We start from the raw sequence: 26275 nt of genomic DNA on the forward strand, positions 1-26275 counted from the left end.
GCTCTTAGGCTATAAAAACAGGCCTCAGGCCAGATTTGGCCTGTGGGCCATAATTTGCTGACTCCCTAGACTAGAGATCAAAGTGCAGACCCTAGTCTTAGAGCATGTAAATTCTGTATGTGATGCCTAGGTTTGTTTCTTTTTATTTTGTTTTCATGTTTATTTTGGTCATTCAAGAAAGACTGAACTGTAGCCAAATCTTAGCCTGAGGAAACTCTTCCCAGTAATGAAGAAAAAAAGATTTGTGCACATAGAAGTATAACAATGTAAAATTTAAGAAACAGTACAGCCATAGAAAATTTAAGATAGCAAGTGAAAACACAAAAACATGTTCAATATCGCTAGTCAATCATGAGATATGAATTAAAACCAGAATGAGATGCTACTACATACCTATTAGCATGGCCAAAATAAGAAATACTGATAATATCAAATACTGGCAAGGATGTGGAGAGATTGGGTCTCTCCTGCATTGCTGTTGGGTGTGTAAAATAACATAGCCACTCCTGAATTCAGTCTGTCATTTTGTTAAAAAAAAAAATAAAACTAAGTGTGAAACTACCATATGATCTATATGACATTCCTGGGCATTTACTTTGCAGAAATGAAGCTTAGTGTTTCACATAAAAACCTGTACACAGGTATTCATAGCTTTATTTGCAATAGCCCAAAACTGGAAATGACTAAAATATACTTCTACCAGTAAATTGTCACACACACTGTGTGATATGTCCATACATTGGAGTACTGTTCAATAATGAAAAAGAACGATCTATTAATACAACTTTGCTAGAACCTAAAGGCATTATGCTGAGTGAAAATAGCCAGACTAAAATTGAATTTCTAGAAATGAAAGCTGCATTATCTGAGATGAGAAATACAGTTGGTGGAATTAGACACAGAATAATATTTCTTGGGCAAAACTGATTAATTGTATACTTGCTCAAAGCCTAGTCTACTGTTGACTTTGTCATTATCCATGATAATTGAGAGAAAATACAATGATGGGCAGCATTAAAACTACCTCAAAAATACTTTCTTACAGAAATTTGTTGATGTCCTGGGTTGCACTTTTGTCAAAGGAAGACTGTATGTAAACAGTTTAAGAATGTTGACAACATTAAAATATTCAGCATGTGCTTGTGTTTGGTATTAGAGCTTTTGTTTGTGAAATACATAAAATAATAAGATTTCAAAGTAATTATTTTCATGCTTTTTCTTAAGTGTATAATTTATTTTCTTAGCCAGCTGGTAAGCTTTTTGAGGATATTAGCATGTCTATTCATTGTTTAAACCTCCCTAAGATATTTAGCATGGTGCTTCCCACTTTGGGTGGTCATTAGTGTTTATAATATAAAAGAGGGAATCCTCCAACTGTGATGCAATGAAATTTAATCAGTTCCTAATAAGACAGCACCAGAATTATCCCTCTGAACCCAATGTAAATAAACTCAGTTATAGTGCTGGGGTGGATGGCAGGAAGAAGCTCACCTTAGTCAAGATGCTTAAGCCTATTTTTAAACAAGAGACAGAAATTTTGCCAGTTACCTTACAGCCCTATCCTTGTCCATGGCTAATGCTGATTAGATCAGGTTCATTTGGGGTTAAATAATGTGTTCAGTTCAGTTCAGTTCAGTCACTCAGTCATGACCGACTCTTTGCGACCCCATGAATTGCAGCACACCAGGCTTCAGTCCATCACCAACTCCCGGAGTTCACCCAAATTCATGTCCATCGAATTGGTGATGCCATCCAGCCATCTCATCCTCTGTCGTCCCCTTCTCCTCCTGCCCCCAATCCCTCCCAGCATCAGAGTCTTTTCCAATGAGTCAACTCTTCACATGAGGTGGCCAAAGTATTGGAATTTCAGCTTTAGCATCAGTCCTTCCAAAGAACACCCATGACTGATCTCCTTTAGAATGGACTGGTTGGATGTCCTTGCAGTCCAAGGGACTCTCAAGAGTATTCTCCAACACCACAGTTCAAAAGCATCAGTTCTTTGGCGCTCAGCCTTCTTCACAGTCCAACTCTCACATCCATACATGACCACTGGAAGAACCATAGCCTTGACTAGACAGACCTTTGTTGGCAAAGTAATGTCTCTGCTTTTGAATATGCTATTTAGGTTGGTCATAACTTTCCTTCCAAGGAGCAAGCTTCTTTTAATTTCATGGCTGCAGTCACCAAGTGTAACACCTCTCAATTAGGTATTTAGAAATCAATCAATCATATAAATGTCCAACTTGAATATTTATATACTTGGGTAAATTTGAACATGGCGGATTTTGAGAGCAAATGCATAAGTTTAAAAATGTCCTGAGAATAAACTTTTTTCCCCAATTAATGGAAGCCAAGCCACATGGGGATAGAATAGTCATTTCCCATTTCTTGGTCAAAAAATATTGCCTGATTTTCATTGGCAAAGGGAATTAAAAAAGGAACAAGGTTTCTGCAACCCCAAGTTCCAATCCTTGTTACAAGATTTTTGTAGGAAGGAATTTATAAACTTTACAAATTAGAATTAGAGTCTCCATAGATTCAACCCAAAGTTCAGAGCTTTTAGTAAATTACTTATTGGCAAGAGAAAGCTCTTTTCCAGCAAGCTAAATGGAACTTTATAAACTGCCTTGCTTGTGAGTATTTTTCATAAGCTAAAATCACTTGTGTGTTCAGTTTATTGGTAGTAATAGCACTTCATGGTCCCTATTGCTGCAGAAGGAAATAGGTAGATTTGGCTTCTCTTTCCATAAGCAAGCAACTCATGATTGGGGAGGTAAAAGTTCTTACTTTTTAAAAGATTTTACCTCCCCAATCATGAGTTGCTTGCTTATGGAAGGGAGAAGGGGATGACAGACAATGAGACAGTTTGATGGCATCACCGACTCAATGGCCATGAGTTTGAGCAATCTCTGGGAGATGGTAAAGAACAGGGAAAATGGTCTTGCTGCAGTCCATGGGGTCACAAAGAGTCAGACATGACTGAGCGACTGAACAACAAAAGATCTTAGGTATTTGGGAAACCCTTACTATTTTTGACACTTTACTATTGTTGCTAAAATGTGTAAAAAAATAATAGTTCTAATTATTTGTGGTTGTTTTAACAATTGGTATTCATAATTACCAAAGAATTGATGCTTTTGTACTGTGGTGTTGGAGAAGACTCTTGAATGTCCCTTGGACTGCAAGGAGATCAAATCAGTCAACCCTAAAGGAAATCAGTCTTGAATATTCATTGGAAGGACTGATGTTGAAGCTGAAGTTTTAATACTTTGGCCACCTGATGTGAAGAACTGACTCACTGGAAAATACCGTAATGCTGGGCAAGATTGAAGGCAGGAGGAGAAGGGGATGACAGAGGTTGAGATGGTTGGATGGCATCACTGACTCAAGGACATGAGTTTGAGCAACCTCCAGGAGATGATGATGGATAGGGAAGCCTGGCGTGCTGCAGTCCATGGGGTTACAAAGAGTTGGACATGACTGAGCAACTGAACTGAACTGATTCAGAATTATCAGTTCTTTCCTCTATGTTTGTTTTAATTACTAGAAAAAGAAATTCTATACTATAGAAAAACTGTTGGTTATAGATACCTTGAAATAATGATCTATTAAATACAGTACAGGCACAAAAAGATGAAGAGATTAAAATTGACAAAATTGTGAATCCTTTAATAATGAAGATTAGAGGAAAAAGAGAAGCCTCTAACACAAAGATTCACCAGTTGAATGAGAAAGATTTTAAGCAGTTTCATGAGAAATTGGGATATGATGATACTGGAAATACAGCAAAAGAAATGGAAGGAAAAATCTCCAGAGGAAGTCATTGAATACTCAACTGTCTTTTGTGAAAGATGCAGTAAAGAAATAGATAAGATTATGGCTCAAATCAAAGGGGAGAGGCAAGAATTCAGAGAGTTTGTATCAAAGAAAGATACAAAGTCTTGACACAAAGACTGAATGGTACAAAGTACCTTTTCAGCAGGTGGGAACATCATATATACTAAGGAAGGAGAAAACTATAGTAGAGAAGAGAGTTTGTTTCCTTGATTTGTGTGCTTGGATTCAACAAAGAAAATGTATATGATGAATTCAGAGAGTGTATTCATAATATTCCTCAGTTCAGATTTGACTGGTTTCTTAAGTCCAGAATTGCAGTGGAACTCCAGAGGTATAACACCTTAACTACCTAGACTGAAAGAAAAAAGAGAACTAGAAGACTAGAGACGGAGAAGGCAATGGCACCCTACTCCAGTACTCTTGCCTGGAAAATCCCATGGACGGAGGCTGCAGTCCATGGGGTTGCTAAAGAGTTAGACATGACTGAGCGACTTTACTTTCATTTTTCACTTTCATGCATTGGAGGAGATGGCAACCCACTCCAGCGTTCTTGCCTGGAGAATCCCAGGGACGGGGGAGCCTGGTGGGCTGCCGTCTATGGGGTCGCACAGAGTCGGACACGACTGAAGTGACTTAGCAGCAGCAGCAGACTAGAGATGGCAAAAAATTAAAAAAAAAAAAACAGGTGAGCACAATGATTGCCATAGCCCATTAGCTTGAGAGTTTCCAGGCTGTTGGGCAGGGAGAGGGGTAACACAGGTAGAGGGCTGTTAGAGTTAACAAGAGAAAGTTCCAGAGTGAGCCGGGTTATACAGGGTCCCCATGACTATAGCAAAGTATGGATCAACATGTGTAAGGAAACCACCTGAGACATGGTACAATGAACAAACCTTAAAATAATTATGCTGAAAGAACCTAGATATTTTTTAAAAGACTACTTAGGGTACATATTGTATGATTCTATTTATTAAAATCTTAGCAAATGCAATGAATTCATAGTGACACAAAGTAGATTAGTAATTGTTGAGAGATTGGAAGAGGTGCAGATACGACAGGCATGGCAGAGCAGGAGGGAAATATTACAAAGGGACACAAGGAAACTTTTGGAAGTGATGGATATGTTCATTTTTTTTTTAATCAAAGGATAATTGCTTTACAGAATTTTGTTGTTTTCCGTCAAACCTCTTGAGGATGGCTTTTCAGACTTTTCATATGTAAAAGCTTATTACATTACATACTTTAAATACATGCATTATTTAGTCAGTTATACTTAAATAAAGCTCTTTTTAAAACTTGCATACAAAAATGAATAAATAAAAAACACAGTAGTTTCCACGTTGTTTTGAGGAAAAGAAAGGAGAGAACAAGCCCAGGTAACTAACCTCTTTGCAACTCTTCCAATTCAGGCTATCTTTATTAAGATTTTTGCTGTTTGAAATGCTTTTTAGTTTTAGAGATATATTGTTGGGATATATGTAGTCAGTATTGCTCTTGTCAGTCAGGATATAACTTTATGCAATTTTGTGTTTCAGGATTCCTGAATCAAACAAGCAAACATGAAAAATGGATTAAGGCTGATGCCCCAAAAGGAACTGTACGTTTTAGAAGCCAAAGCTGGTTTCAGTCCCTGAAGCTGCAGGACTGAATGACTTGAATTATATTTCTAATTTTTAACAATGACTAGTAGATCTATGACTACAAAAAAGCAAATACTAGTGTTCATACAAATGTTGAAAACAACAAACTGGAATGTCTTGGAGAAATCTTTTCAAAATTTGTACTTTGCTGTTAGTTTTCTTTCGTAACAAATTACCACAACTTATTGACTTTAAAAAATACCTGTTTGTCCTGGGATCTCCTGGATGGTGACGCTACCTAGCACTAGCCCCAAGGCCTCTACAGTCAACCACCTCATTACCTAGTTCCATCAACCAATGGCCAGCAGCCTCTGCACAAGGAAGCACCTGGCAACCAAACCGATCAGGGGCCAACCAAGCCTACCAGACCACCTACACAGTGAGTCTGCCAAAACAGAAAGACCCATGCCCTCATAGGGGGAACTCCTAAGGCATATAGCTTTTGATGAGAGGAGAGTGCACTGCTGGAACACAGAAGATCATTTCTTCATGATTGGAAAACTTAACCAACATGTCAGATACATAAAAAACAAAAACAGCTAGTTAGGCAAAATGAGGCAACAGAGGACCATGTTCCAAACAAAGGATTGAGATAAAAACCCCAGAAGAAGAACTAAGTGAAGTGGGAGATATGAAATCTAACCAAGAAAGAGTTTTAGGATATCATCATAAAAATGGCCAAAGAACTTAGGAAAAGAATGGCTGCAAAGACTGATAAGTTAAAAGTTTTTAACAAAGAAAAAAAGAACAACCAAACAGATGAAGAATATAATAACTGAAATGAAAAGTACAGTAAAATCAGTAGTAGACTAAGTAATACAGAGGAATGGATCTGAAGCTGGAAAACAGAGTAGTGGAAATCATTTATGCTGAAGAGAAAACAATGAATAGAAATGACATTTTAAGAGACGTCTGACACAACATCAAGCTCATTTTTATTTGCATTTTAGGATCCCCACAGAATAGACAGAAAGAGGCTAAGAACATAATTGAAGACATAATAGCTGAAAACTTTCCTATCTTGGAAAAAACAAACAAAATCCAAAATTAGTCAAAGGGAAGAAATCATAAAAATCAGAGCAGAAATAAATGAAGTAGACTCTTAAAAAATACAATAGAAAAGATCAGTGAAGCTAAGAGCTTGTTCTTTGAAAAGATAATCTGAATTGATAAACCATTAGCCAGATTGATCGAGAAAAAAAAGATCCAAATCAATAAAGTCAGAAATGAAAAAGGAGGAGTTACAACTGATGCTACTGGAATACAAAGGACCATAAGAGACTACTGCAAACAACTATATGTCAAAAAAGGGGACAACATTGAAGAAATAGGCAGATCCTAAAAATGTATGCTAAAAGGAATCAATGGTAGACTCCCAAGACTGACTCAGAAGTAGAAAATATGAACAAATCAATTATAAGTAATGAAATTGAATTAGTGACAAAAAATTTCCAACAAACAAAAAGTCCATGACCAGATGGCTTCACAGATGAATCCTACCAAACATTTAGAGACTAGTTAGCATTTATGCTTCTTAAACTATTCCAAAAAATTGCAGAGGAAAGAACACTGCTGAACTCATTCCACATGGCCAGAATCACCATAAGATCAAAACTAACAAAGATAATTATACACATATACAAATTATAGGCCATTATAACTGATGAATATTGATGTGAAAATATTGTCAAGTCAAATCCAGCAATACATCAAAAGGATCATACATGGTGATCAAGTGGGATTTATCTCAGGGATGCAAGAATTTCTCAGTATACACAAATCAATCAATGTGATACACCATATTAACAAACTGAATAATAAAAACCACATGATCATCTCCATAGGTGGAGGAAAAGGTTTTGACAAAGTTCAGCATTCATTTATGTTTTAAAAACGCTCTAGAAAATGGGCCTAGAGGGTACATACCTCAGCATAATAAAGACCATATATGACAAATCAGTGCAAACATCATACTTAGTGGTTAAAAGCTGAAAGCATTTACTCTAAGATCAGGACCAAGACAAGGATGCCCACTCTTGCCAGTTTTACTCAGCATAGTTTTGGAATTTCTTGCCACAGCAGTCAGACAAAAAAAAAAAAAAAAAAGGAATAAATGGAATCCAGGTTGGAAAGGAAGAAGTAAAACAGCCACTGATTGCAGATCATATACTGTACACAGAAAATCCTAAAGATGATACTGACAAAACTACACTAGAGCTTATCACTAAATTTGTAAAGTTGCAGGATACAAAATTAATACAGAGAAATCTGTTATTTGCACACTAACAGTGAACTATCAGAGAAATTAAGAAAACAATCCCATTTACCATCTCATCAAATATAATAAAATACTTAAGAATAAACTTACCTAAAGAGGTAAAAGTTTTGTATTTGGAAAACTATAAGACACTGGATGAAAGAAATGGAAGATAACTCAAACAGGTGGAAAGATATGCCATGTTCATTGATGGGAAAATTTAATTTTATAAAATGACCATACTAACCAGAGCAGGCTACAGATTCAATGCAATCTCTATCAAAATACCAAGGGCATTTTTTCACACAATTAAGTATTTCTAAAATTTGTATGATAACACAGAAGATGCTAAATAACTAAATGATCTTCAGAAAGAAGAAGGAAGCTGGAAGAATCACATGCTCTGACTTGAGGCTGTACTAAAAAGCTACAGTAATCAAAACAGCATGGAATTGGCACAAAAACAAGGGTGCAGATCAGTGGAACAGAGAGCCAAGAAATAAACCCATGCACTTATGGTCAATTAATCTATGACAAACTAGGCAAGAATATATAATAAGGGAAAAAAGTCTTTTCAATAAGTGGTCCTGGGAAAACTGGTCAGGTACATGTAAAAGAATAAAATTAGAATATTCTCTTAACACCATATGCAAACACAAATTAAGGATGAGTTAAAGAATTAAATGTAATACCAGAAACAAAAGGTCAAAAAGAAAGCATAGGTGGAACACTCTTTGACATAAATTGTAGCAATATTTTGGATGAGCTCTCCTAAAGCAAAGAAAGTGGAATCAAAAATAAATGGGACCTGATTAAATTTAAAAGCTTTTGCACAGCATAGGAAATCATCAACAAAATAAAAACACAGCCTACTGAATGGGAGAAAATATTTGCAAATTATACAGCCAATAGAGGCTTATATCCAAAATATATGAACAGCTCTTAAAACTCAATGTAAAAAATAAAAAAAAAAAGATTAAAAAATGGGCAGAAGATCCAAATAGACATTTTTTCCCAAACAAGTCATACCAATGGCCATCATCACTTGAAAAGATGCTCAACATCATAATAATCAGAGAAATTCAAATTAAAAGCATAATGAGATATCACATTTGTCAAAATAGCTCTCATCATAAAATACCACAAATAAAAAATATTGGCAAGGATGTGGAGGAAGGGGAACCTTATACTTAGTGGGAATGTAAATTGGTGCAGCCATTATGGAGAACAGTATGGAGGTTTTGCAAAAAAAAAAAAAAAACCTAGGACTAACATAAGACCCAGCAATTCTACTCCTGGTTATTTATCTGGGAAAAAAAAAAAATAATTTGAAAGGATACAATAAGGGACTTACCTATTGATCTAGTGGCTAAGACTCCACACTCCAGGGAGCCAGATCCCATATGCTACAACTAAGAGTTTGCATGCTGCAATGAAGATTGAAGATCCCAGATGCCACAACTAAGAGCCAGTTCAGTTCAGTTCAGTTCAGTCGCTCAGTCGTGTCCGACTCTTTGCGACCCCATGAATCTCAGCACGCCAGGCCTCCCTGTCCATCACCATCTCCCGGAGTTTCACTCAGACTCAACATCCATCGAGTCCGTAATGCCATCCAGCCATCTCATTCTCTGTCATCCCCTTCTCCTCCTGCCCCTAATCCCTCCCAGCATCAGAGTCTTTTCCAATGAGTCAACTCTTCCCATGAGGTGGCCAAAGTACTGGAGCTTCAGCTTTAGCATCATTCCTTCCAAAGAAATCCCAGGGCTGATCTCCTTTAGAATGGACTGGTTGGATCTCCTTGCAGTCCAAGGGACTCTCAAGAGTCTTCTCCAACACCGCAGTTCAAAAGCATCAATTCTTCGGCGCTCAGCCTTCTTCACAGTCCAACTCTCACATCACAGTCAGATAAATATTTAAATACAATGGACTACTACTCAGCCGTGAAAAAGAATGAAAATTTCCGCAACATGGATGGACCTGGAGGGTACTATGCTAAGTGAAAGTAGTCAGAGAAATATGCATACTATATAATATCACTTATATGTGGGATCTGAAAAATATAGTTACTGAATGTAATTTTTAAAAAAGAAACATACTCACAGATACAGAGAACATGCGAGTGGTTACCAGTAGGGAGAGGAAAGTGGGGAGGAACAGGATATGGGTAGGGGATTAAGAGGTACAAACTGCTATATATAAAATAAGCTGCAAGGATATATAGTACAACATGGGATATAGCCAATATTTTATAATAACTAAAATGGAATATAACCTTTAAAAATTGTCAGTCACTATGTTGAATACTTTAAACTTATATAATATTGTATATCAACCATACCTCATTAAAAAATTTTTTTAATATGAATTATTAAGCTAAAAAAAAACCCTGTTCATCAGCTCACTGTTGTGTAGATCAGGAGCTCAGTGTGGTTAGAGTCTCTGCTCACAGTATTGCAAGGCTGGACTTAAGGTGTTGGCCAGACTGAATTCTCATCTGGATGATCTGAGAAATAGTCTACTTCCAAGCTCATTCATATTATTGGCAAACTCCAATTGATCATGACTGTGTGACTGAGATCTATGTTTCCATTCTGTCAGTTGGCAATCACTCTAAGCTGCTAGAGACCACCTGCATCCCTTCTCATGTGGCCCTCTCCATTTTCAAGCCAGCAATAATGCAATTAGTCCATCTCGTATTTTGAATATCTGAGTTTTTTTTTTTCTGCAACCAGCTTGAGATAACTGCTTTTAAAGAGCTCAGAGGATTAGGTAAGGCCTACTCAGGATAATCTTTGTTTTATCATCTAATGTAATCATAAAATGATATTTCATCATATTCACAGTTTCCACTTAAGAAATTATACAAAAATAGTAGGTAATAGGGGGCAGTTATTTTAAAATTCTTTGTACCAGGGCTCTTGTATAAAGTGTTTTCTACTTGGCACTTATTATGACAACAATATAAATTTAAGCTGTGGCTACATCACAAATACATACACAAAGTACATCACAAATGTGATGCAGTTGCTACTGATTCTTTTTTTTTAACGTAATTTAAGGCATAATGCATTCTGGTGGTGGGGTAGCATTCAGCTACTTTATAGCCTATTGTATGAAGATAGATTTTCACTTTTACGGTGATGTACTATCTACGTTATTTTATGAATTTTCTTTCTGTCAAACCTTGTTTACCCCTGGAAGATTTAAATTATACAATGCTGAATAGATGTTATCTGTTGGATTGTATTTCTTTGCTCTTAAATTCTGATTTTCTAATAAACCTTTCCAAATATGACCTGTAATAGTCTTTTTGTTAATATTTAATTTGTTTGGAGTTCTGTTTTTAACTTTTTATTTCTGAAGCAAAAAGTCAGCTTTGTCAGGTGTCTCACAGTCTCTTTTTAGTTCGTACTTCATAAAATTATAATTTGTATGGGTTTGGACAACACTCACGTTAGTATGTTTGATGTGGTTGTGGTGTGTGTGTATTAAATTATTAAGTAGAGGGCACTGGGAGGCAATAAGGCAATTTTTATCATCTTTTCCACCTGTAATTATATAAAGATTTTCATGACTAAAAATAAAGTTTATGAACTTGGTCAACAATAGCCAGAAAGGTGACCATAAACAGCAGTCAACTGTATTTACAATTATTAAAGGAATGGTACATATTTGGATGACAGATTCAAGTCCAAACTGAAAGGTAAAGTCACATATTTTACTGTCTTGAAAACAGACCTATATATTTCAAATGCTTAAGATCTGAAGACCTAAGTATCAACAATATTATGGATATCTTGAGTAATTTGCACCCAGAACTTAACAGTTTCACCACTTGTTCACTCCACTTCTTAGTCCCCTTTATAGCCAACCTTTTCTAACACCTACCCTTTTTCTTTCATTTCTGCTACTATAAAATTTGTCTCCCCATAAAGAACAAATGTATCTCTTGTTTTTGTCTAAGACAGGACCTTACTCAAAGAGTTTTGGACCAAGCTTTGACAGTTAAATACCTTGCCTGGTTTCTAGAGAAACATAGTGGGTGTGTTTCTCCGTACTGTGGTTTTACCCAGGCAGGCATTATTCCTTTAGAAAGCAGTTGCATCTTGCATAACTTTCCAGTTATGCACTTGAAATACTTAGGGGTCAGAAGCCAATTTCTATGCGGCTGCCAGAATCTCCAAATTTAATTAAAAATCACCCTCTGGAACAGTCATCTTATGTCTCAGGTTAGGTGTTAAAATTTCCTACTCAGTTGATTCCGCAGCAGTCCACTTCCAGGAACCATTTCACAGCTAAGTGATACTGCTTATTTCAAAGACTTTCAAAACCAACCTAAGAAAGGGGAGAATTGCTGAAAGCATTTAGCCAATTTTAGTTCAGTTCCGTTCAGGTCAGTCGCTCAGTCACGTCCAACTCTTTGCGACCCCATGGACTGCAGCACACCAGGCTTCCCTGTCCATCACCAACTCCTGGAGCCTACTCAAACTCATGTTCATCACATGGGTAATGCCATCCAACCATCTCATCCTCAGTTGTCCCCTTCTCCCACCTTAAATCTTTCCCAGCATCAGGGTCTTTTCCAATGAGTTGGTTCTTCACATCACCTGGCCCAAGTATTGGAGTTTCAGCTTCAGCTTCAGTCCTTCCAGTGAATATTCAGGACTGATGTCCTTTACGATTGACTTGTTGGATCTCCTTGCTATCTAAGGGACTCTCAAAAGAGTATTCTCCAACACCACAGTTTAAAAGCATCAATTCTTTGGTGCTCAGCTTTCTTTATAGTCCAATCTCAAATCCACATGACTATTGGAAAAACCATAGCTTTGACTAGATGGCCTTTGTTGGTAAAGTAATGTCTCTGCTTTTTAATATGCTGTCTAGGTTGGTCATAGCTTTTCTTCCAAGGCGCAGGCATCTTTTAATTTCGTGGCTGCAGTCACCATCTGCAGTGATTTTGAAGCCCAAAAAGTAAAGTCTCTCACTGTTTCCACTGCTGCGACATCTATTTGCCATGAAGTGATGATGCGACCAGATACCATGAATAGTTAGCTTTCTGAATGTTGAGTTTTAAGCCAACTTTTTCACTCTTCTCTTTCACTTTCATCAGGAGGCTCTTCAGTTCTTCTTCACTTTCTGCCGTAAGGGTGGTGTGATCTGCATAGCTGAGGTTATTGATATTTCTCCCGGCACTCTTGATTCCAGCTTGTGCTTCATCCAGCCCAGCATTTCACATGATGTACTCTGCATAGAAGTTCAATAAGCAGGGTGACGGTATACAGCCTTGATGTACTCCTTTCCCGATTTGGAACCAGTCTGTTGTTCCATGTCCAGTTCTAACTGTTGCTTCTTGACCTACATACAGATTTCTCAGGAGGGAGGTCAGGTGGTCTGGTATTCCCATCTCTTTAAGCATTTTCCAGTTTGTTGTGATCTACACAATCAAAGGCTTTGGTGCAGTCAATAAAGCAAAAGTAGATGTTTTTCTGGAACTCTCTTGCTTTCTTGATGATCCAACGGATGTTGACAATCTGATCTCTGTTTCCTCTGCCTTTTCTAAATTCAGCTTGAACATCTGGAATTTTACAGTTCATATACTGTTGAAGTCTGGCTTGGGGAATTTTGATCATTACTTTGCTAGCTTGTGAGATGAACGCAATTGTGCAGTAGTTTGAACATACTTTGACATTGCCTTTCTTTGGGATTGGAATGAAAACTGACATTTCCAGTCCTGTGGCCACTGCTGAGTTTTCCAAATTTGGTAGCATACTGAGTGCAGTTTCAGGGCATCATCTTTTAGGATTTAAAATAGCTCAACTGGAATTCCATCACCTCCACTAGCTTTGTTTTTAGTGATGCTTCCTAAGGCCCACTTGACTTCACTTTCCAGGATGTCTGGCCCTAGGTGAGTGATCACACCATAGTGGTTATTTGGGTCATGAAGATCTTTTTTGTATAGTTCTTCTTTGTATTCTTGCCACCTCTTAATATTTTCTGCTTTTGTTAGGTCCATGCCATTTCTGTCCTTTATTGAGCCCATCTTTGCGTGAAATGTTCCCTTAGTATCTCTAATTTTCTTGAAGAGATCTCTAGTTTTTCCCATTCTGTTGTTTTCCTCTATTTCTTTGCATTGATCCCAAAGGAAGGCTTTCTTATCTCTCCTTGCTAGTCTTTGGAGCTCTGCATTCAAATGGATATATCTTTCCTTTTCTTCTTTGTCTTTAGCTTCTCTTCTTTTCTCAGCTATTTGTAAGGCTTCCTCAGACAACCGTTTTGCCTTTCTTTTGCTTGGGGATGGTCTTGATCACTTCCTCCTGTACGGTGTCACGAAACCTCCATCCATAGTTCTTCAGGCATCTATCAGATCTAATCCCTTGAATCTATTTGTCACTTCCACTGTATAATTGTAAGGGATTTGATTTAGGTCATACCTGAATGGTCTAGTGGTTTTCCCTACTTTCTTCAATTTAAGTCTGAATTTGGCAATAAGGAGTTCATGATCTGAGCCACAGTCAGCTTCCAGTCTTGTTTTTGCTGACTGTATAGAGCTTCTCCATCTTTGGCTGCAAAGAATATAATCAATCTGATTTCTGTATTGACCATTCTGGTGAAGTCCATGTATAGAGTCTTCTCTTGTGTTGTTGGAAGAGGGTGTTTGCTATGACCAGTGCATTCTCTTGGCAAAACTCTATTAGCCTTTGCCCTCCTTCATTCCGTACTCCAAGGCCAAATTTGCCTATTACTCCAGGTATTTCTTGACTTCCTACTTTTGCATCCCAGTCCGCTATAATGAAGAGGACATCTTTTTGGGGTGTTGGTTCTATAAGGTCTTGTAGGTTTTCATAGAACCATTCAACTTCAGCTTCTTCAGCATTACTGGTCAGGGCATAGACTTGGATTACTGTGATATTGAATGGTTTGCCTTGGAAACAAACAGAGATAATTCTGTCGTTTTTAAGATTGCATCTAAGTACTGCATTTTGGAGTCTTTTGTTGACTATGATGGCTACTCCTTTTCTTCTTGCCCACAGTAGTAGATATAATGGTCATCTGAGTTAAATTCACCCATTCCAGTCCATTTTAATTCACCAATTCCTAAAATGTCAATGTTCACACTTGCCGTCTCCTGTTGACCACTTCCAATTTGCCTTGATTCATGGACCTAACATTCCAGGTTCCTGTGCAATATTGCTCTTCAATTTCTTTCATATGATCTAGCGGTCCCACTCAAAAACTATAATTTGAAAAGATACTTGGACCCCAGTGTTCATTGCAGCACTATTTACAATAGTCAGGACACATGAAAGCAACTTAAGTGTGTATTGACAGATGAATGGATAAAGAAAATGTGAAATGTATATAGATATGTATATATACATATACACACACACCAGAATATTACTCAGTCAAAAAAAGAATGAAATCATTTGGAGCAACAAGGATGGACCTAGAAATTATTACACTAAGTGAAGTAAGCCAAATATCATATTATACCACTTATATATGGAATCTAAGAAAAAGATACAAACAAACCTATTTACAAAATAAAAATAACCACACAGACAGAAAGCAAATTTATGGTTACCAAAGGGAGAGGGTGGTGGGAGGAAGGATAAATTAGAAGTTTGGGATTAACAGGTACTCACTGCTATATATAAAATAGATAACAAACAAGGATCTTCTGAAAAGCACAGGGAACTATACTCAAGGGTTTGTAATAACTTAGAAAATAATCCAAAAAGAATATATATGTATGTGCGTGCATGTATATAACCGAATCACTGTACTATACACCTGAACTAACACAGCATTGTAAATCAGCTATACTTCAATAAAAAAAGATCTTTCTGAGACATTGTAAGGACAGTGCAAGTTTGACTAAAAGGGACTGTTTCTTTTTAATTTGCCTCTGACTGTTAAGTCAAATGTTGAAATGAGTCCTAGATTAATTGGCATCTAGATCTCTCTTGTTAAGTGTCTAGAAATTACTATAAAGCTTTGTTTGTTTTTAAAATATATATCTATATCATTTATAAAAAAGCCTTACAGATCCTTAATGTCATTGTTCTCACTCAAAACCCTTACTATTTTATATAGCCTTCTGCTTTCTTTTCTAAGGAGACGCTTGTAAATTTCTTGTCAAAAACATCACATCTGTCAGGATTGTTTTGTATACAACTGTAACCTAGATTTGATAATCTCATCAAAACAATTGGTTGATTAAGGTAAATTTATGTAGAAAAGTTACATAGTAGCAGTACTTGATTTGGCTTTTTTTAATCGTGATTGTTAGAAGAACTCATAGATGTATTTACAAACGCATAGCTGGAATAAAAATCTGGAAATGATTTCCAGCTTGTTTACACTGTTCAGATCTAGCTAGTAAAAAATACTTGCATTAAATGAAGTTGCCAGATTCTAGATTTTTGGTTCTTGCTTGAGGTTGAAGGTCATACTGCTTCCTCTTCATTACTGTATGTTGACTCTTTTGTGGTCAATTCTGAATCTTTAAGTGATGTATTTTGTTGCTCTGTAAGAGACTTGCCTTCAGAATCATAGCCAAACCAAAGTGGAGGGTTAGAAGCGCTATATTCCTGGTGCTGAACTATAGATGACATTCTTATAGCTGCCTCCCTGTAATAACAGTGATGAGCATTAGCTAGTTGAAAAAGTAATTGCTAGTGCAGAATTTTCAAATTAGACCACATTTGGAGTTAAAGAACTCACTGTCACAACTCGAATTCACATCTCTTTTGCCTTCCTGAGGGGGAGGGTATGGGTAAATTGTGCTAATAATCAGGATCCCAAAGCTTTAGTAGCTCAATAGTTCTCTGGTTCAGTCAGTTCAAAGATTAACAGATACTGAAATGGGTAAGGAAATAGCATGGCCAAGGCGTGGAAGCACTGAGGGCATTCTGTAGCTAGCACTCCTAAGTGAGCTCTCCGCTTGTTATTCGAGTTTCTTTGATGGAAGTATCCTAAGTAGGCAACCCGTGGAAGTTAGCTGTGCACCAGAGCAGGAGCTCCTAACCTAGAGTCCACAGATCCCTGTTGGATATGCGGATGAACTTCAGGGAGGACTCAGATTCCTTGAAAATTCATGCAGTTTTGTATCTACTCTGCTTTTTTTTTTTTTTTTTTTTTGAGGAGAGGGTTTGTGACTTTCATTAACGTCTCAAAGGTGTCCATGACCAAAATGATTAAAAATATGTGTTTCTTAGAAGGAAGCAAAGAAATCATCAGAAAGTTATTTGGGACACCAGTTCCAACATGGGGTGGTGGTGTTCCCCACACCACTTAACAGTTCTAAGATACCAGCTGGCCATCCTATAATTCAGCCAAATTCTAACACTATATATCCAGGTATAGCATTAGATTCTGCAAGTTAAGTGCTCAGACCCACGGAAAACCTTCCAGATGTCAATCTCAAGTCCAGGTTGTTACCTGGGCTTCTGATCTACCACCTAGAGCTGCTGACAGAAAACAGAGACATTTACTTACTGAATCACTGGTTCATTAAAGGATATTACTCAAGAACAACCAGGTATCAGAGCTGCATGGGGCAAGATATGGGGAAAGGATGCTGCTCTTCGTCGCTTTCTACAGGCATACCACTCGCCCCAAATCTATGCATTCAGCAACGTGGAAGATCTTTGGCCCGTTCCTTTTGGGGTTTTATGGAAGCTTCATTATGTAGGCATGATTGATTAAATCATTGGCCATTGGTGACTGAGTCAACCTCCAGGCCCTCACTTTTCCCCAGAAATCAGAGGGTGATTTTTGAAATCATCCTGAAAATGTTTCACTCCTCTATTCATGGTTGATGCCCTTGGCAACCAGCCCTCATCCTTAGGTGCTTTCCAGAAGTCACCTCCTTAACATAAACTCAGTTGTAGTAGAAAGGAACTTGTTATGAATAACAAGATACCTATATTTCACCTTGTGGCTCTGAATCAGTTTCAGAAACTGAAGATAAGAGACCAAATACTATGATAAAAGATTTTTCCATTGCTCTTATCACTAGGGAAATTCCAAAGATTTTGGGAGCTGTGAGCCAGAAACCATGGAGGAAGACCAAATATATATATAAAAGATAAATTTTGATCCTCTGAATGACCAAATATATATATCCTATAAAGCACAATATTTCAACATCAGAAAAAAAAGTATATCTAACTTGAAAATAATGTCATTTCCAGGAGAGAAGGATTTTCCTGGGAAGCTGGTTTGAATGGTGAGATTGGCACTAGAAAGGAAATAAGTAACTGGCAGCTTCTGTAGGAACAGAGATAAGTAACAACGTTTGCCCATGTGGGGGATTCTTTGCTTGTTATTACTGTATATTACATTCAGTTATTAATTGCATAAGTTTGGAAACTGAGTCATTGATACGGAGGCTGATATCATATACTTAAGTTTGTGTTCAGTGGCCATATGAGTTCTGGTATGGCTATGAAATTTACAAAAAAAGCTAAGATACATCAGTTGTTTAAAATACCATTTCACTTCAGTCAAATCTTAGGTAGTTTAAAATAATTGTAAGCAAACTCAGCAGAGAGACAGCTAAAGCATTGCCAGTTCTGTTTTTACCACATTGCTTTTTGGCTACTATACTTGCACTCATAAAACTTACAAAAGTTTAAAGAACAATTCAAAGAAAAGCAGTTGTTATACTAATTTCTAGTTCTGAGCCACGAATCCCTGTGCGTTAAAACTTAGCAAACAGATTTCTTCTCTTTAGAGAAATATTTATTCTCGAATTTGAAGATAAGTTTATAGTCCAATAACAATATAAAGTTTTGCATTCTGCTAATTTTTCAATCTTTTTTAAGAAGTGTGATTCTATGTTTTAAATTTCTTATATAACCTTTGTATGTCTTCTAAGTAGAATAGTATCATGCAAAAATAACAGATATCTTTAGCTTTCTCTGTTTTCTTCTGAAGATTTTTTCTCCCTTTTCAATTCTACGTAGTTGACAAGATTGCCATGTTCTTTAAAGTGTTTCCTGTGAGATTTTTTTTTAACCTCAAAAACCTGCCACAATATAATACCAAATGCTGGGGGGACTCAGAAACATGGTTAAAAGGTTAAAGCACTATCCTGGGCAACAGAGATCTGTTGTTACTTACCCTTCAGCCTGTCTGTGCCTGTCTTTTAAGACTCCAACCCAACTGTTTCCTCCTCTAAACTTTCATAGGAAGTTGACCATAGAATTAGTTTTTTTCCAGTACATAGTTTCATGGTATTAACTGTTTATAATTTTAGACTTTGTTATTTTTCTTTCCTTTAAGAAGGTATTTAAGGGCACATTATATTTCTTTGTATCTCCTGAAATACAGCAGTAATAGCGAAATCAAGAGACTTTTAGTAGTTTACTCAAGAGCCCTTTAGCTGTCTTATCTTCTGCTGGTTTTTGGTCTAATTTGATGTGGTTTAAGTTGCTGTTCCCAACATCCTAACAGCAGAGCACTGGACACACATACTATATTTCATAGTTATTGATAATGATTTAATGCCACTGATGATAACAACACTACTGAGTTTAGGCAACAAGGTCTTGACCTACAGGAAAAGGACCTGTTTGGGAGTAAAAGATTTGTAAATAGTTGAGCAAATTATGTATAACCTTTGGCCTCAGAAGAGTAAGAGTTTTTGAGAATTCTAGTTAACTGGTAAGAGGATAAGTACCCTTAATGCTAAGTTTGTTCAGTCTCTAAGTCTTGTCTTACTCTTTGCAACTGTGTGGACTAGAGCCTGCCAGGATCCTCTGTCTGTGGAATTTTCCAGGAAAGAATACTGGAGTGGCTTGTCATTCCCTTCTCCAATATTAAGTTTGGGGATACATAAATACTAGGTAATAGAGTTCCTCAAATGACTTATAAGACCCAGTAAGATAGATAGTAGGTAATGTGATATAAAAAGTTAGCAAGTAATGGGAGTTTGAAAAAATAACAAGAAAAAGAAAGTTGGGGATTTTGACTCAATATAGACAAGAAAAATAGGGAATAAATAGGAAAACTACTCATCATGTGACAGAATAAAAATGAACTGCATATTAAAAAATAAAAAGCTGCATATTGAGCCCTGGCCATGGATGAAGTACACAGTGGTACAAGCATTTCTTAGATCTGCAATTCCATACTGCCTCTACTTTAGCTCTTAGTGATAAGCACTGCTCTCCTTTTACCCACAGTCAGCTTCACTGAAACTAAACATCAGAGGGTCTCATGGCCATTGAAGGTGATCCAGACAAGAGAGGAACAAAGGATCAGGTCTGAGACCCCTCTTCCCCCAATCACAAATGCCAGGAGGTTAAGGCTTCCTCAAGTCTAGAATGTCTCTAGGGCTAACTTAGTCCTACATAGTTTACCAGTAAGCATGGTCCTGGGGAAAACTGAAAAATCTGAATCTGTTTAGGGCAAATTTGGCATTAGTTTTAGAGTTTGAATACTAGTGTAGACTATTTCCTAGTCTGCTTCCTCTCCACCCTTTAGGAAATCTTGAGGCCATAAACTAGCTGCCCTCACCACCTTACTAGGACTTTTGTCATCCTTGCATTGACAGACTCCTAAGACACAGGACCTAACCAAGAGAACAGACCAGCATGGTCCATTTCAAACTCACCGCCAGTGAGTTTCAGAGTTACTTTTCACAACATTCTGTGTAGCTGTGTATTTGCACATAAGAACTTTTGAAAAGTATCAGAAAACTTGAAAATGTAGAAACTGAATGCTCCTGCTAGAAACATGTTTGTCTGCCTGTTTGTCTCAAATGCCCCCTCTTTCTTTTTAATAGCTTGATGCTCTAATCTATATGGGAGCTGGGAAATATTGAAAATGTCTACTTAGGAATCACTGTGTGTTCTAAGTTCCTTCCAGTGCATATGGAATCCTTTGAGTACCTTCTACTCAGGTTTGGCCTGAGCAATACCAAGACCTGGTAAGAAATGATTTGAAAACTGAAGCAGTCTACTGCAATGGTTAGTCATTACACATTTAACCTGGTGAGAGAGGTTTCTTTGGATCAGAATAGAACAAAGATTTTCCAACATGATATGCCACAAACAGTTGTATTACATTAGAGGGTTTAGTTTGTAAATGACTTTTGTTTTTCATAAATTAAAAGGGATTAAATGTTCAGTTCAGTTCGGTCGCAGTTGTGTCTGACTCTTTGCGACCCCATGAACCGCAGCACGCCATCACCAACTGATCCCTGTCATCCCTGTCCATCACCAACTCCCGGAGTTTACCCAAACTCATGTCTATTGAGTCGGTGATGCCATCTAACCATATCATCCTCTGTCGTCCCCTTTTCCTCCTGCCTTCAATCTTTCCCAACATCAGGGTCTTTTCAAATAAGTCAGCTCTTCTCATCAGGTGGCCAAAATATTGGAGTTTCAGCCTCAACATCAGTCCTTCCAATGAACACCCAGGACTGATTTCCTTTAGGATGGACTGATTGAATCTCCTTGCAGTCCAAGGGACTCTGAAAAGTCTTCTCCAACACCATCAATTCTTTGGCACTCAGCTTTCTTTATAATCCAACTCTCACATCCATACATGACTACTGGAAAAACTATAGCCTTACCTAGACGGACCTTTGTTGACAAAGTAATGTCTCTGATTAAAGGTTATCCCTATATAAACATTGAGTGAAGTAAAAGTTGCTCAGTTGTGTCCAACTCTTTGCAACTCCGTAGACTATACAGTCCATGGAATTCTCCAGGCCAGAATACTGGAGTGGGTAGCCTTTCCCTTCTCCAGGGGATCTTCCCAACCCAGGGATCAAATCCAGGTCTCCCTCATTGCAGGCGGATTCTTTATCAGCTGAGCTATCAAGGAACTGCCCTCAAATTTCTTTCTAGTTAATTGAGTAAGCTAAAAGAAAGGAGAATTTGGAGCCTACATCAAAGACTGCTTATAATCAGCCTTGTATTTATGCATCAGCCAGTAAAGTAGGCAGAGAGTACTTATCTGCCCTTACTGATCAAATAAATCTCTTGAATGTTAGGGCTTTAGAAAAGCTTGAAAATCACTAATCTAAAGACAAAAGAGCAGCATAGCAATGATAAGACCTAGATACAAAGTATGGCTCTTTTATTTGTATGACTTTAGGCGTGTTATTTAACCTGTTTACGAGTTTCCTTATTCATTTTTATGGTAATAGAGTATTTGTATTAGATAATAAAATAAGATTTAGCACAGTACATGGCAAATAATAATAGTTAAGTAATATTATTTGTTCATGTTAGTAATAAAATTCATTAGACACAGATTACAAAGGCCTTTCCATAAAGACATTCCCATGAGATGGAGAGAACTCTTGAGTTTTATTAAGATTTTCTAACAATGCAGATCTCTTAGAGTGTTTAGGTAGTAATTTATGCTGCCAACAACTGCTAAATAAGGTCTTCAAAGAATCTCTGTACTGCTGTTCAAAGCTCTGACAACCATCTAGATTTTCTCTGTTCATCTCTCTAATGTTTAAAAATTTGGATTCCAGACCCCAATAATGTCAGAAGGATCCTTTCGCCCTTTGCCAGTTATAGACTTAATGGCTCTTCTGCTTCTTTGTGGCTCAGACCCTCCTGGATTGTTGGAGACCATCGTTTGGGTCTTTCTCTGGCTTTCCCATTATGCTTTTCATTTTTTCCTTTGCCTATCTTGCTTTTCTCACAGAGGTCTATAAGTTGAAAGACTTGTTGGATACAACTGCTTCAAATATAGACAGCTAGATTTTCTTGTCATATTTATAATCTCAGTTATTAAGAATTTCTCCTTGAATTAAAGGAGAATTATGTCTCTTATGGGCTTCCTTGGTGGCTCAGACAGTAATGAATCTGCCTGTAATTCAGGAGACCTGGGTTCGATCCCTGGATCAGGAAATCCCCTAGAGAATGGAATGGCAACCCACTCCTTGTGGGCTACAGTCCACGAGGTTGCAAAGAGTCAGACACACCAGAGTGATTTTCATTCACTTATTACGTCTCCACATGAGACTTCTGGAATCATTTCCTGGGATCCCTTCAGGCTCTGAGGTTGTAGAATGACAGAATATCTCATGCTAGAAGCTCTCCTGCAAAAGAGCTATAGATAATTTGCTCATTGACCAAAAGTTTACTACTTCCCTGGTCCAGAAAGGGTGGACTGAATAGACCTCTTTGATTTGTAAAGCTGGTGAAATATTTTCAGATTCCATTGAGTATGGAGGAATTTGTATATAGGACAATTTCTTCTGAGGCTATAACTAGATTTTATATGATTTCATACGTTTTTATGTTCAAATGGAGTCAGATGTGTGGGAATATTTTGCTTTGTAATTCAAAGTCACGAAACCTCTTCCAAAAAAAATCTCCTCCATCCTAATTTCCAGATGTTTCATTTCACCCAGATGAAACAAAGCTCTCACTGTTGAGGGATCAAGAGCAAACAACTACTTTTTTTAGATATCATCATGAGCTTGTGTCTTCAAGGGTTCACATACTCTACAGCATTTCCAGCTCCACCCAAGGATCCCATGGGTCTAAATGAAGAAGAAAATGCTCTAGTCTTTAGATTTGAGCCCAAACAGCAAAATGAGGCCAGACCTTACCACTTCTCTAATCAAAATTTTGAAAGCCAAATTTCTTGGGACCTCCTTGACTGACAAGTAGCATCCTCTCCTGGAAGCTGGATGTCAAGAAAGATGCTCCTGGAGCCTTACTAGCCTAGCCACCATGCTGTGGGACAGCCCTCTCCATTGCTAGACAAGGATAGAATCAGAAAATTCTAGACCTCTTTCTTACTGGACCTTAGCAGGAGTGGAGCTACAAGGGAAACTGAAATGGTTTGGCCTCTTTAGACAATAAGATGGGCAGACAAGCCAGCTCCCCTTTAAGCATGAGGGCAAAGTCTCTGCTCCTGGCTGATAGGGACAGCCAGGCCTGGTGGTAGAAAACAAAATAGGCCTTTAACTGTCCTGGATTGGGTAAAGGAATTTTCCATAGATTCAGCTAGTTAACTAGAGTTTTGCACTGGTTGGGGGGCCCAACCCCAGCTAGTAGTAAAATCTTACTTGTTTATTTTCTTTGCATATATATTTTTTTTTCAGTCTATGGACCTTGCACAAGGAGTGGGTAACCATGTTTAGTTTCACAGGGACCCTAGCTAAGTCTTCCATTCATTCTACTTAACATCCTTCATTTCAAAAGTTTAATAATATTACCTCCCCAAAATAATGATTGGCAAAATATAATTAAAAGACTGAAAACTAAACTCCTTTGTGTAATACATTATCCATTGACTGTCATCTTACCCAAAGGTGACATCTTGGCTGTTTTAATATCACAAGATCAACAGAAACTCCTAGGACCTTATTTCATGGTGTAATACTCTGAGTTAATAATATTCATGTCAGTTATCTCCAGACCTATCAAGAAAAGTTGAGTTTCTATTCTGCTTCAACAGTTTTCAAGAACCTGCCCTCTTTTTTCTGATCCATTTTCAGTTGGCTGCCTTCTCCCCTGGCAAGTCTAGGCCCAGTGGGAGTGCTTATTCTATAAGTAATAGCTTTGTTTTTGTTTTTTCATTTCATTTTAGCACACATATCCTTAGATCAGAAATCATTTTCTTCCTCAGTTATCAAGTGACCAGATCTCATGGTTCAGCTCTTACAAGGGCTGTTTAATTAAGAACGTTCCTCTGTGAAATCTACATGCTTAGAACACATTATGTACTTTGTACCTTGATAATATTAATTCTTAATATTCATTTTTTCAACTTTCAGGAAAGAACCTGACCTTCAGGGACTGGTCAAGGATTCTCATGTGAACACTCCACAGGTTACTTCATCAGGTCAGTTAAAATACTTCCATGTTTTTATTTCCAGTCAATAGAAAAAAAAATTAACAACAAAGCAGAAAACTGCTTTCTGTCTAAAAAGTATAGAGTAACACCTAATACCTTCTACCTTTATAGATTTCTTGTTTACCCAGCTGTTATTTCATTGGAAACATTTTATAAATTGAGGAAATAGGCATTTGGCCTGTAGCAGTTATCAGAATACCTTACTCTGAGTAAAATAACAAATATAAAACAAATAGCTTTGGGGGAGATGGGACTCTGAGGATAACTGTTAGTAATTTGTACCTAATAGTGAGCTAGCTCAATCGGTAAAGAATCTGCCTGCAATGCAGGAGACCCGGCTTCAATCCCTGGGTTGGGAAGATCTTCTAGAGAAAGGAATGGCAACCCACGCCAGTAGTATTCTTGCCTGGAGAATTCCCATGGACAGAGGAGCCTGGCGGGCTACAGTCTGTGGGATCACAAAGAGTCAGACACAACTCAGAGACTAACACCGCTATTACTATGTCTGATGATTTTCTTAACCCACAGGGGAGATTAACTGAATGGTATTATTTTGAGAAGGAAGTAGAGGAAGAGCTAGTGATTATTCTTTGAGGAGCAGAGTTAGGGCTTTGGGCATCTGCACAGTCAAGGAAAGGGAAGCACTAAGAGTAGAAGGACTACTGGAAAAGGAATATAAAACCACAAAGACCATTTTAGAGGTCAGCTCAATATATTGGCTTCAGTTAGGTGAAAAATAAAAACTTCCTAACTCTGAAAGCCACTGTGTATTGTATTATGAATGCTGTGGTGACATAATCTGTTTTCTCAGGAAGTAGTTCACAAAACTTTTCATATTCAGGTACATACTTACTTGGAAATAAGTCTGCAGTACTGCATCTTTAGGATCCGGAGTTGTCGACAGCCCATTTCAAGGTTCTCAAGCATTTGGTCGGTGAGCAGGATACAACCAGAAACATCCAAAACGTGCAGGTAATGGCATTTTGCCGATAACAGCTCCATTGCTGAGTCAGTAATCTGGACATAGAGCCAAAGTAACTACTGATTATTTCGATCAGCTGCATCCCAAGGAAGAATAGTATATTAGTCAGTTTGGGCTGTTATAACAAAATACTACAGACTAGTTGGTTTAACTAGCATACATTTATTTCTCAGAGTTCTACAAGCTGAGAAGTCCAAGATCAAGTTGCCCAAAGGTTCAGTGTCTGGTAAGGGTCCTCTTCCTGACGTGTAAATGGCTATCTTCTTGCTGTAACTATACATGGTGGAATACTGGAGTGGGTTGCCATTTCCTTTTCCAGGGGATTTTCCCAACCCAGGGGTTAAACCTGGGTCTCCTGCATTGCAGACAGATTCTTTATCATCTGACCCACCAGAGAAGCAGAAAGGGAGCTCTAGTTTCTTTCTATTCTTTAAGGACACTAATTCCATCATGGGGGTGCTACCCTCGTGACTTCAATCTAAACCTAGTTACCTCCCCAGAGCCTCACCTCCTAATACTTTCGCACCAGGGATAAGGGTTACAACATGTGAATTTTGGAATGACATAAATACTCCATAACAAATATAGTCAGAACCCTTGCATATTCTCTTATCATGGGGTGAGCCTATAACTCAGGTCAGTGACTTAGTCTGTTTTCAGAACAGTAAAAGATCTCTTTCAAGTAGCACTAATAGAATTTATGATCTTGCTGTTATT

General features: G+C 37.6%; 2 protein-coding genes and 1 long non-coding RNA gene across 3 annotated transcripts in view; 2 read left to right on the forward strand and 1 right to left on the reverse strand.

The window, feature by feature from the left end:
- Nucleotides 1–8522, forward strand: part of FAM185A (family with sequence similarity 185 member A) — a 71857-nt gene extending 63335 nt beyond the window's left edge. The window contains exon 8 of the mRNA XM_040260765.1: nt 5370–8522. Within this exon, the coding sequence (XP_040116699.1) occupies nt 5370–5482 (113 nt within the window). The 3' untranslated portion in view covers nt 5483–8522. The remainder of the gene's footprint in view (nt 1–5369) is intronic.
- Nucleotides 8523–15992: 7470 nt separating this feature from the next.
- Nucleotides 15993–26275, reverse strand: part of FBXL13 (F-box and leucine rich repeat protein 13) — a 201303-nt gene continuing 191020 nt past the window's right edge. The window contains exons 19-20 of the mRNA XM_040260768.1: nt 25430–25593; nt 15993–16365 (exon numbers count right to left, since the gene is read on the reverse strand). Coding sequence (XP_040116702.1) covers nt 16182–16365; nt 25430–25593 — 348 coding nt within the window. The 3' untranslated portion in view covers nt 15993–16181. The remainder of the gene's footprint in view (nt 16366–25429; nt 25594–26275) is intronic.
- On the forward strand, nt 19515–25548 carry LOC120878149. Its single transcript, XR_005724478.1, has 3 exons — nt 19515–20004; nt 24497–24564; nt 25418–25548. It is a non-coding gene; the product is annotated as an uncharacterized LOC120878149 (long non-coding RNA).

This window comes from Oryx dammah, unplaced genomic scaffold, assembly GCF_014754425.2.
Source record: "Oryx dammah isolate SB20612 unplaced genomic scaffold, SCBI_Odam_1.1 HiC_scaffold_18, whole genome shotgun sequence".
Taxonomy (NCBI): Eukaryota; Metazoa; Chordata; class Mammalia; order Artiodactyla; family Bovidae; genus Oryx; species Oryx dammah.